This window comes from Dipodomys spectabilis, unplaced genomic scaffold, assembly GCF_019054845.1.
Source record: "Dipodomys spectabilis isolate Male_0828 unplaced genomic scaffold, ASM1905484v1 ptg000043l, whole genome shotgun sequence".
NCBI lineage: Eukaryota > Metazoa > Chordata > Mammalia > Rodentia > Heteromyidae > Dipodomys > Dipodomys spectabilis.
The window spans coordinates 12,661,532-12,674,398 of NW_024870720.1; the positions used below are offsets into that span (position 1 = coordinate 12,661,532).

The 12,867-nt window shown below is 35.7% G+C and overlaps 1 protein-coding gene across 2 annotated transcripts in view; it reads right to left on the reverse strand.

Moving 5' to 3' along the window:
- Positions 1-754: 754 nt before the first annotated feature.
- Nfxl1 (nuclear transcription factor, X-box binding like 1) overlaps positions 755-12,867 on the reverse strand; it is a 44,762-nt gene continuing 32,649 nt past the window's right edge. The window contains exons 19-23 of one of the 2 annotated variants that reach the window (XR_006147240.1): positions 10,992-11,096; positions 9,353-9,439; positions 8,550-8,603; positions 5,475-6,058; positions 755-765 (exon numbers count right to left, since the gene is read on the reverse strand). Coding sequence is in view for 1 of the 2 variants with exons in the window: in XM_042678332.1 (XP_042534266.1) it covers positions 5,885-6,058; positions 8,550-8,603; positions 9,353-9,439; positions 10,992-11,096 (420 nt within the window). In the remaining variant the exon portion in view is untranslated. Of the gene's footprint in view, positions 766-4,803; positions 6,059-8,549; positions 8,604-9,352; positions 9,440-10,991; positions 11,097-12,867 lie in introns of those variants that run through there. The other variant, XM_042678332.1, reaches the window with a different exon arrangement.

The window sequence follows — 12,867 nt, forward strand, 5'->3', positions numbered from 1 at the left end:
AGATAGATAGAACTGATCTACAGCTGTTCAATTTGTTTAGGATTTGCTGTCAAATTAACAAAATCAGATCATGCTCTCTTAAGAACTTCCAGTATAGTGGAACAAGTATATTGAATATAAAATGTGTAAACTATGGGTAAATACTTGCAAACAATGTGGCAATGGCTTTGGGAAGCTAGAATAGAGCTTTGAAAAAATTAAATAGGAACTAGAAAATCTGGAAATCTGCCTATTGTAGAGGAAGACTTTAAAAAACCATGCCACACTCCCATAATCTATTCTGGTCCAATGTAGCACCAAAGTATAATAAAAATTAATTCATATCGTTCTGTTTGCAGTACCTACTACTCTGGCACATGAATCCAGTACTCTTAATAATTATACACCAGAATAGTCATCAGGACAAGGGTAATGAGAACTGGCCCTATGGGAAATTGCAAAGGAACTGTACTTTTAGAACTCTCAGGCATAAAGTGCTGCTCAGGGACTCCCTGCTGCAATGTGACTGCCCAGATGCCCCTCCCTTAAGCACCATCCTGACTAGTCTTCCCAGGAGAGCCCTCACAATGACAGTGAACCACATGACCAAAAAGCGATCCAGTTCACAACAGTTTTGTTCTGATCTGTGAATCTATTAAAAAAAAAAAGTCTTAATTACGAAATGAAGTCATTCATTTGTATCATAGCTAAGACATATTAAAGCACTATGGGCCAAGTACTTCACAAAGAGACACAGTTTCTCCAATTTTAATTCTTGAAACAAATCTACTTTCCTTTACCATAAACTGGGAATAGGCTCACCTCATAAGACTGTTATAGAGATTAAATAAATATGTAAAACTTTAAAAGAGCTGCAGACACTTAAGAGCTCAAATTCACAGGGAAAGGCACTAATGGTTTAATGGTTGCTTCTCTTGCCAAACATTTTGCAGAACAGGAAACTGAAGCTATATTACTGAAGGTAAGTAACTTACCTAAGATCTCAAAAGAAGTGTTAGACCCATAAATGGTGTCTACACAATCTGGGACTAGAGACTTGTCTTTTCAAACTACCACCATAAAGGGAAGATAATGTTGAAAACAACCAGCAAGTTTACAGGCTACAATATGCTGTCAATGCATTAATTCACTTATGAAGTATTTATTGGACACTGTAATGGGTAGTTCCCTCACCCAAACAATTGTTGTTCAACCTGAATTTCACAATGTGAACTTCCTTGTTGAGAAACAGCATTCACACAGGCAATCTAGTTAAGATGAACTCATAATAGGACAAAAACCCAGTCCTTAAAATGCAGAAAGGACACACAGGTATTAAGTGATATGAAGAGGAAGCAGAGATTAGAGTTGTGCAATAAGCAGGAAATGCCAGGCACAAGCCAGGAGAGATACAACATGTTTCTCTTCATCCTCAAGGCCTGTAGAAGGAAGTAACCCTGCTGACTCGTAAATTTTGGACTTGTGGTCACTTGGACTTTGGGAGAATAAATTTCCATTATTCTAAAGTACCTTACACATGGCACATGTTATGTCAGCCCTAGGAAACTGATACTAGTATGTACAGTGTGGCTGTGGTTCCCAACTCCATGGTTACAGCAATAAACAAAGCTGTAACCCTGCCCTCGTGGAGCTTACATTCTAGTGAAAGTATTAGCAATAGATGTGTAACACTAGGCCAGATGCTGTTTAGTACAATGAGGAGTAACTGTTGTGCAACAGATGACCAGACGAGGTAATGAAGGTGTTTAGGGACTCTGTCCAGCGATATGTGAAGGCAGTAAATCTGAGTTGTGTAGTCTTTATGCTACCTGTGTATCTTTTTTCCCCAGTCGTGGGGCCTGATCTCTGGGCCTGGGCGCTGTCCCTCAGCTCTTCAGCTCAAGGCTAGCACTCTACCACTTGAGCCACAGCGCCACTTCTGGCTTTTTCTGCTTATGTGGTGCTGAGGAATGGAACCCAGGGCCTCCTGAGCACTCTACCACTCTACCACTGAGCCACCTTCCCAGCCCTGCCTGTGTATTTTTCACAGTACTTAATACAAGCCCCAACCCTAACTAGAAAGAACACTTAGCAAGACTAGCTCAGCAAACAAAAGACCTGAACCTGCTCTATCCTGAAATTCTAAAATACATGAAAATGGCTTCTCAGTAGACCTATCTTGTCTCCTAAACCTCTCTAGAAAGCAAAGGGGCTTCTCAGTTCTTCCCAAATTCATCTCACTCCCAAGAGAGAAGTCTCTGTTTCCTCACTCCATGAAGCCCAACTTCTCCAATGTCAAAAGGACCTAAACCCAAGGTTAGGCTGGTTAATCACTGTCACTCAGTAGAGGGCCACTTCCACAAACCAAAGGAGACAGCTATCTTAATGTCAACTCTAGCTTACACATTTGTTTCACTTCCTCATGTCCACAGATGGTGAAAGTGTCACACCTGGAACCTTAGGTTATTGATGTGGCTTTCCCCTTGAAGATCTCTTTACTACCTATCTGTTGGCTCTTTTACATCTCTAATGTCTTTTGTAATAATTATTCTACAGATTAGTGTCTTCCACTGTTTTAATCATTTCATTGTAAGTGGCTAGATGAGGGCTCAACACCTCAAGGCCTGAAGCTCAGAAAATCAGCCTTTGCAATGAACTGAGCCCTTGCATAGATAATCTTTCCTTCCTATGACTGGCCTACCCTGGAGTTCACTCCTTAGCTGAAGTGAATGCACAAGTGAAGGGACCCATAACACAGATTATCACACACTGAGGGCAGTCTTTTATCATATTCACTGCATTAGGCATCTAAGCAAAGGAAAAAAAGTCTTGAAAGGAAATGCAACACTTTTTACATTTCCCCAGCTGGGCGCCGGTGGCTCACATCTATAATCCTAGCTACTCAGGAGGCTGAGATCTGAGGATCACGGTTCAAAGCTAGCTCAGGCAGAAATATGCATGAGACTCTTATCCCCAAAACACTACTCAGAAAAAGCCAGAAGTAATGCTGTGGCTCAAATGTTAGAATGCTAGCCTTGAGCACAGAGGCTTAGGGACAGCACCCACACCGAGTTAAAGTCTAGGACTGGCAAATTAAAAAAAATACATTCCCCATATTAAAACCCTTATACTCTAAACAGTACAATTGACTTATTGTTTTTAAAATGTTTAACATTCATAACCATGATGGTTAGTCATTCTGAGCCTCTTTACAGAACGCCAATGCAAATAATGTGCTTCAGTAAAGTTCCTTTGATAATTTGAGCAACACTGACATCTACTTATCTGAGACTGTTTAAATTTAATTTAGATGTGAAATTACTTAAAATACAACCGCCAGGCACTGATAGAAGTGCTTACATTCAAAAATCCTTCAAGAGCTTAATAATAGCAGTTTCTGCAACTTCTTTACAGCACTAACTTGGGGCAATGGAGAGCCACAGGATCGGAAGACATCACCTGCAACAAAGAATACCTCCCAACTTGTGCCCGTGTACTGCCTCCCTTGCAGTCTTTGCTCCATCCATTCTAACCTAGAGTATGGGCCATGGTGCTTTCAATTTAAATTCCATTAAATTTAAATGCCCTTCTTTCAACTCCTTTTCTGATCTTCAGCTATGTTAATTATCTCCCAAACCTGGGAATTCTGTATTTGCTGCTTTCTGTCACAGACTTTTCCCTTCTATTTTGAGTTGAATGAGGTCATTCAACTCATAGATCAAATGTCCCCATCTCAAGGGACTTTACTAGTCTAAATTAGCTAGTACCTTTAACCTCTACTTCCACTTTTTTCTATACCATTACCACAAATGAAGTAACATTCACTTTCTGCAGTTTGGTCTCTGTCTTCCACTCCTTAGCAACAATCTAAGATTTCTAGGTACCATTATCTTTAGTACCTAGAAAGTAACTATCACAAAGAAAACATATCTGTTATCTCAATAAATAAACAGCTTTGTGACTCTGGCTAACTTAAGCTCTGAGGTAACCAAAGAAAAAACAAAGATCATTTCATTCATTCAATCTTTCCCTCTGATCACTAATTCTTTCCAACAAAGCATAGAAAACACAAACCAAAAACCATCTGGGCAAGAACAAAAGCCCCAGAAAAACAGGCATGAGCTAGGCTTCAGGCTTACTTAATAGACCAAGTTTCTGAAATTCATGAAAATGACTTCCCACGTAAGATGTCACTCACAGTCCTTCATAATTACTTTAGTTTGAGCAGGTACTAACTTGAATGTAGCAGATTCTGATTTAGAGTTTCTAAACGACCCAGTAACCCCACTGGGAAAAATTTTAAAAATCAAAACATAAAAGGCCAAGGGGCCAGGTATGGTGGCTCAAAGCAGTAACTCCAGCTCTAGAGAAGGCAGAGGCAAGAGGAATGAAGTTGGAGGCGCGCTCTGGGTAGGAGGATAATGACACAAGAGACTATCTGGAAAACAACTTGCGTAAAAAAGGCTAGAAAGGGGTTGTCATTTGTGCACAAGGCCCTGAATTTAAGTCTCAATACCACCAAAAAAAACAAAAGTCATAATGAAGCCCATAAACGAAAGAATGGTCTCCCTGTAACTCTGGTCACCAGCTAATACTCAATATAAACAATATGATGTTGAAGATTCAATTTACATCTATCAAATTTTATCAGTTTCCTTTGAACTCCTATTTAAAACACACTTCTATCACTTTTTTAGTTAGATAGCTTACTACCTATCAGTTACTGTGTTCTACATCAAGTACTAAAGTTCAATACACTGATATTAATGCTGACCTACAATTAAAAGCCCCCGATGTTTTTTTAAAAAAAATCAATATTCTAGATTTCAATTTGATATGCAAACTTTTAATGGAAACATGAGTCATACAAAAATTAAATAGCAAAACTATTTTAAATGACTTACCATTCAAACAATAGCTTACTGATATTTTTCTGTTTTCATAAGAATGCATTTTTTCTAGCTATAATCTAGGATTATGGTAAACAGAAATGAGAATCAAGTTCCTAAGCTCTGTACGAAGTACATACTGCTCATAAATATTACTTTTTCTCTTATTATTATCTTAAAAAGATACATACAAGTTTTACAAAACATGCTCAATTCAGTTCTTACACAAGACACAGCCATATGTGAAGAGCCTAGCCCTGCATTTGTTAAAAACAATTATAATTTCTAAGGAACACACTATGTGGAATTTATTTCAATGACTGGTAAAAAAATCCCCCACTAACAAACTAACTTCTGCAATATATTATGAAGATCCATGTTACAACTTAACAGGTCTTTTAGAGAATTACTTTTTTTTTAAGTACAAAGTATACTCAGAAGGCTGAGATCTGAGGATTGAAGCTCAAAGCCAGACAGAGCAAGAAAAAGTCCAAGAGACTCTTATCTCCAATTAAGCACCAATCAAGCACTGGAAATGAAGATGTGTGGAGCAAAAAAATCTCAGGGACAGCCCAGGCCCCTGAGTTAGAGCCCTATGACTGACACAAAAGTACAAAGTACATGATCAAGAAAAGTACCCAATAAGTAACCAAAACATAGAGAAATATTCTTCTCACTGCACATATGGCTCAGTTTAATCTGAATTTACAAAAAGAAAATGATGTATTAATTTGAAATATTAAGTGAAACCACTTAGGGTGAGGAGTCAGAATGAATAACAAACATGTAACTGGGCCACCGATTAAGCCTTATGAGAGGCTTGAGTCATCTTTTCTTTAAGCAGTGGCCACTGCCCTTGCTAGTGCACTAATGATTAGACAAAGCCTAACATACCTGGAAGAGAATAGAGATGAATGTGAACAGATGTCATGGTCTACAACATACATTTTTTAACATTCCAAATTTAACAACTGGTCTAACTCCAATCTGAGGTATATTAAAAGTTCCAAACTTCTTTAATCAGCACCATAGGCGAAGTACCATGCAAACAATGCCATTGCAACTCCACACACTGGAAAGAGGTAATATTTATATTTTTGCCAACGTGATAGCTCAACTGCCACTTCGTCTTTTTTCCTGTTCTTTTTCCGACGACCCTTCAGTCTGTTTTCAAAGGCCTCCAGTTCAGCCTAAAGCAAAACAGTTTCATTTTTGTTAAATTCACTGCAAACATTTATTTGAAACTTTCCATTTGAATGAAAACAAATCAATTTGTTTTAATAGTAATAGTATAAATATATTGATTTAAAAAGAAACCACATCCCTCCACTACTGATTGAATTCAACATATTCACAGTTTAGGTAAGCAGAAAGGGAATTGGGAAATAATCATTTCAAACTGCAGCACTGAGTTTGTTATTAAATATTCAAATGTCTGTTTAAATCAGGGCCTCTAAAATACAGACAGCAGTTTTCTACTTTAAACAACAGCTTCTAACAAATGCTATAATGCCCAGTAAGAATAACACAATTTCAGTTCTTTTACATTGCAGGTGGTAAGTACTAATGGTCTGTAGGGAAGAAATTCAAAGTAAGAGAAAAAAAGAATTCAAGTCTTCACTGTATCAAAAATGTTTTAAAAACAGCAAAAAGTCTTCAAGGGAAAATATATTTCATGCTTTAATACAAAATTACTATTTTGCAAAGAATTTGATATTGATTCTATGAAAGAATAACTGGGTAACAGTCATTATCAAATGTGGATTTTTATTCCACTAAGTATTTACTCATAAAGCTTTTATACATGATAATGAAAAATGATACACAATACTGTAGTTACTCACTAAAACATGTTATTAACTGGCTTCCTGAGTGGTTGCTAATATTTTTTCAAAATATCTCAAGAGCATAAAAAAACTGAAGATTGGGCTGGGAAGGTGGCTCAGTGGTAAAGCGCTTGCCTTGCATGCTCGAGGCCCTGGGTTCGATTCCTCAGCACCACATAAGCAAAAAGAAAAAAGCCGCAAGTGGCGCTGTGGCTCAAGTGGTAGAGCGCTAGCCTTGAGCTGAAGAGCTGAGGGACAGCGCCCAGGCCCAGAGTTCAGACCCCACAACCGGACCCCCAAAAAAAAAAAAAAAACTGAAGATTACTCACATAGAAAAAAACTGATGTTTAAATAACACCAAGTAATCAAATAAACATTTTATCTACTTAGTCTTTTCCACTTTAAAAATCAGTAAAGATTATATTTTAAAACTCTCTATCCAACACAATTCTTTTAAAAAAGTGGTAGGAAGAAAACCACCCTAAATTATTATTATTCTAATTTTGGCAGTACTGGTATTTGAACACAGGTTCTTGTGTTTGCCACATAGGCCCTTTAGCATTTGAGCCACGCCTCTAGCACATTTTTACTTTAGATAATTCTCAAGTAGAGTCTCTCATTTGGACCTGGGCACGCCTAGGACTACAATCCAATGATCTACATGCTTGCTCCTGTGTAGATGAGATCACAGGTATGTGCCACCATGCCTAGCTTATTGACTGAAATGTGATCTCACTAACTTTTTTGCCTGGTATGTCCTCAAAGTGTAATCCTCCTGGCTTCTGCTTCCTGAGTAGCTAGAATTATAAGTATGAGCCACCACATCATACTTAGCCCTTCCAAATGATCCTGAATAGTTTAATCTTTCAGGATACCAGCCAATCTGGTTATATTAGCTCTGGTAACTTACTTTGGGGCCTATTTGGCAAATCAACTTTATAGAATGATAAAGGTATCAGAGATCATCTTGGCCAATCTTTACCACGTGACTTGTTTCTGGTATGTTTCCAAGTCATGCATTACTACTTTTGTTCACAAAGGAGGTAATTTAGTATAAAATACACCCATTTGATAAGCATAAAACATCTCAAGATGCAAACTGACAACTAATCACACACCACTATTAAAAAGTGAAGCCACCCAACCTGTAATCCTCAGGAGGCTGAGATGTGAGGTTCACAGTTGGAAGCTAGCCCAGATAAGAAAGCCCATGAGACATCTCCAATTAACTACCAAAAACGCCACAAGTAAAGCTGTGACCCAAGTAGTAGAGCATTAGCCTTAAACAAAAAAGCTCAAGGACAGCACTCAGGCCCTCAGTTCAAGACGCAGGACCAGCACACACAAAAAGGAAGTAAAGCTACTCTTTGGAATATGTATGATCAATACAATGTTCAAGTTATCAAAGACTACCAGGAATATACATATGATAGTCATGAATTTAAGGATCTACAGGGGAAAGAGGGAATATATTTTAAAACAAATGTACTGTTAAGTAAACAGCACTTGTCTGTTACAGATAATCTGCAACTCAGAAAGAACCCGAACAATTTCTGCTGTGTGAAGACGTGAGCTCTGATGCTTTCAATGACAACATGCTATCCTCTCTTTCTTCCACAAAGAAAGAACAGTTAAAATTCTTATGGCCAGCAAAGGGATGAAACTGGCAAGGAAGTAATTGGAAATATGTGAAATAACTGAGAATATAAAAAGTCTCTTGCCTTCTCAAATTTCAATATATCTTAAGAAAAACTCTGGTATCATCAGTTTAGAAGAGTTGACATCCACCTTGAATTTGTGCAAAAACTAACAATGATGTAAAGAGACATAAATCTGTTTATTTTGTTGCTGTTACCTGTTGTTTTCGTTTTTCCTCTTCAAGAGCAGCTTTGGCTTCTGCTTCTTTTATCTGTTTATATATATTTAGAAGTAAATTAACAATTTAATTTTTAAATTGAATATAGAATTTGGTATCTTCCCATCCAGTCTATTCCCACTCACAATAACTCTTGGGAGCTTTATCTTGGAAATTATTATTACCATGATACTATCAAACAGATTTGAGGAGCACACTAGTGGAATATTATACTTTAAGCAAACATCTCTTAACAACTTTAATAGTTGTTAGAACACCATTCAAAGCATTAAAACACTACACTGAAATATTTTTAAATTTTGATTTTTTTCCTCTTATGGAATATATTTAGAATCTAGAATCAATAATTAAATACCACATTTTTCTAGAGTTGAAACTGATCATGACTTCAGAAGGAAAAATCTGTTATACTAAAGACACCCCAATAGCAAAGACTACCAAAAATCTTATTTTTATGTTAGTCAAATTTTCAGAAGGCTTATGCTAATATTGAAACAAATAACTATGTCTCAAAGCAAATGTACTATCATGAAGGACAGTTTAAGAACACATTGGGCAATATAAAAAGGCATACATTAAATTCAAAATATGCCTATAAAATTAGGCTTTAAAAAAGATTAAACTTCTTTAAGGATACTTGTACAAAAGGGTTTCACTGTAATTTTCCATACATTTATACACTTTGATCAAATAAAATAAAATTCCAAGTTATTTTTAATAGAAATTTACAAAGTAACGAAAGGCTACTGGCACATTAGAAGTAGCATTTCGTGAGAAATTACCTCAGATGCTTTCCGCTTCATTTCTTTGCACGTTGTGTCACATTCTATTGAAACCTGATTTTCACGTACTTTGTTGCATTGCAATTCCTACAAATAACCCAAATTTTAAATCTTAAGGATTATTCCTTCAGTTTCAGAACTGTAAATATAGAGCAAAATTCACCCAACCTAACCATTTAAAAATATTTGTCAGATTTATTAATGTTTAATAATAGTATGGTTATAAAAATTGCCTTGCTTCAAATAGTGATAGAAACTTCATTTTATCAAGTAAAATAGTGAATATATAAAATCAAAATAATCAATTTAATAATTATTAATAGGTGCCACTCTCAATTCCAATTTTATTTTTATTCATTACTTTTATTTAAGACTTCCAGGAAACAAAACCCTCTAGGGAAAAAAAATCTCAGAAAGTAAAGGAGCATCTTAGATTAAAAGTGATTTGGCTAAAAAATATAGCTTTTCGGGCTGGGAAGGTGGCTCAGTGGTAGAGCGCTTGCCTTGCATGCATGAGGCCCTGGGTTCAATTCCTCAGCACCACATAAGCAAAAAGAAAAAAGCCAGAAGTGGCGCTGTGGCTCAAGTGGTAGAGCGCTAGCCTTGAGCTGAAGAGTTGAGGGACAGCACCCAGGACCAGAGTTCAGGCCCCACGACCAGACCCAAAAAGAAAATAAATAAATAAATACATACATACATACATGCATACATACATATATATATATATATCTTTTCATGTAAAACTAATCAATTTAATTATGACACTATAAATTTAAGTGCAGAAGCTACGGGTACTATGAAAATAAAATACCAAAAGACATTTAAAAAAATCCTCAAAAAGTGTCTGTTGTAGGGATGAATAAAGTGAATTTAAAATGTAAAAAAGACAATTCAGCTTTAGGGAAAAATCGGAGAATGAAGAAAAACAAGCAGTTACAACTGTAACTAAGCTGGGTAAGTCAGAGTCAATATGAAATAAAGTTTCTAAGGAGTTCACACTGCCACTATTTAAAAAAAATGGAAACTGAAAAAAAATAAGAAACAACAAGACCTGATATCTTTTCTTCACAGGTTTTGTAGATCATTTGATTCCACTGAACTTTCCAATCATTTTAGCAATGATTAGTAAACTACTTTCACCTGTTTACTTCTCCAGGACCTTTTTTTAAAATCATAAAATTAATTTCTTCTAAGTTGGAATATCATATTATTTATGAGGCTGTGGATGTTAAATCATTTGAAGGAAACATTTTCAAAGGACAATACTTGATAGCAAAAAAAAAAAGTGTCAAAAGAACAAAGTTTAATTCCAGACCATTTCTTAAACTATAAAACCCACTCTCTCACTATATACTCTTCAAAGACCTCAAGACTAGAGTACATTGATTCTATCCCCAGGGGACATTGAGTTTGATTCCAACATAAAACAATTTTCGTTTACTATTAAATTGCAGAAAATTGAATTGCCAAATGTAAGTTTTAAAATAAGAATTTACAGTAGGTTCATTTTATTATAATGAAGATTGAAATAAGACTTTATATTAAAAAAATAAATATAAAGAACTACCACCACATACAAACCAAACCAGACAAGAACAACTTATATAAGAAAGCATTTTGTATCACTTAAAATACTTACCTTTTTAATTCTTTTACAAGGGCATCTAAGTTTTACTTTCTGATTGCAATTGAAGGGACATTCTCCAGGATGACACATCTCTTTGCATCTATGACCACATGGAAGCTGAAATAAAACAAAAATAAACCAATCACATCTTACATTTTGGTCACATTTCACCTCCCCCTACATCCTAAGATTATTTTAAGCATGAGTCTATCACACAAGGGACAAATCAGTCCTGGCTAATAAATTATTTTTCAACTTTTTACACTGAGATAAATTATTTTAATTACCCATAATTTTAAATGTTCCACCCAGCATCACTCCAAAAATAGATCTCATAGTCACTCTTACAGCTAGTTTTAGTCATGTGACTGCATCTCAGCTAAGGGAAGGAAACCAGATACAAGTGATTTGTGATTTAAAGGACTTTAGGAATATATTTCCATGTTCCTTTTTTCTACATGTACTAGAAATGAAGCTGAAGCAATAATGGAAACATGAGTTAAAGAGTACAGAGTTGCATATCTAATGTGAATTTCTGGGAGAAATAAATTGTCCTTGTCCTTCAGCCATTATATTATATTAAAACTGATTGATACTACGTGTTGATACATACTTTGTGGGGAGTGTAGACATTTCAGTAATTGTCACAAAGTCTAAGTGCTCCTTGTCCTTATTTACTAATCTTCCTATCCTGATATCAGTTGTTTTCAAATAAATTTCCTGTCTATCCAAAGGTTATCCAACTTTTTCTTTTCTTTTTTTTTTTTTTTTGGTGCTGTAACTGGATATTAAATGCAGGGTCTGGGTACTGTCACTTTTTCTGCTCAAGGCTGGTGCTCTGCAACTTGAATTACACCCCCACTTCTGGCTTTTTGGTGGTTAACTGGAGATAAGTGTCTCATGGACTTTCCTGCCCAGAATGGCTTTGAACCAGCCTCCGGAGTAGCTGGGATTACAGTTGTGAGCCATGGGCACCCAGCTCTCCATACTTTTGAGGCACAGCTTTAAACTACTATGAAAGCCTAATATGATTAACTTGTAACGCTAAATAATAGTTTTATAAAAATTATTCCTAAACTATTGACAAAGTGCTTGCACTGTCTTGAACTACAACCAAAAATTTTTGAGCACTTCATACATATTTTGTCTCTCCAACAGACTGTTAAATCAAATTCTATTGGTTAAGGATTGAATTTCAAAATCAGACTAACTAGAACTAAATTGCTGTCTACTAACTCTGGGGCCTTAGAAAAGTCATCTGATTTTTCTGTGTTTCACATGTAAAACCATGCAAAGTAACAGTATTTAATAAGGCTAGTTGTAAAGATCAAATATATTCAACATTATTTAGATGTTATAGAAGTCAGTTGGGGACGATGCTCTTTCTTTGTACCATAAATGTCTTAACAATGATACCTTACCTTAGTTTATATCTCAACAAACATTTCCATTCTCCATTTTTAATTCCTATGATTAACCAGATAGGTCTGTCAAACTACTTACTCCAATAATTAAGAAACTCAGAATCCCTTTTTTTTTTTGCCTTTAATTTCTGGTTTAGTATACAAATACTTGCTTTGCTCTTTAGCTTTTAGCCAAAGCACTCATACTAAAACTAAATTTACATCATTCACATTACATTTCCACTCATCTTACCTCAGGACAGAGTATTGCTAGGGTAAGTTTTACATGAGACATTGCTGAACCACTTTGTATTCTGTTGTTTCCTATAGACACACTAACTCTTTAACAAGCTCAGTATTTGTTCATGTATCAAACACTTGCTGCAAACTTCTGTATTTACTTCTTTTCAGTATTTTGAATCTAAATCACATTTTGAGCAGTCTACGTCAATACTTCATTGCATAAAATATATATACTATCTTAA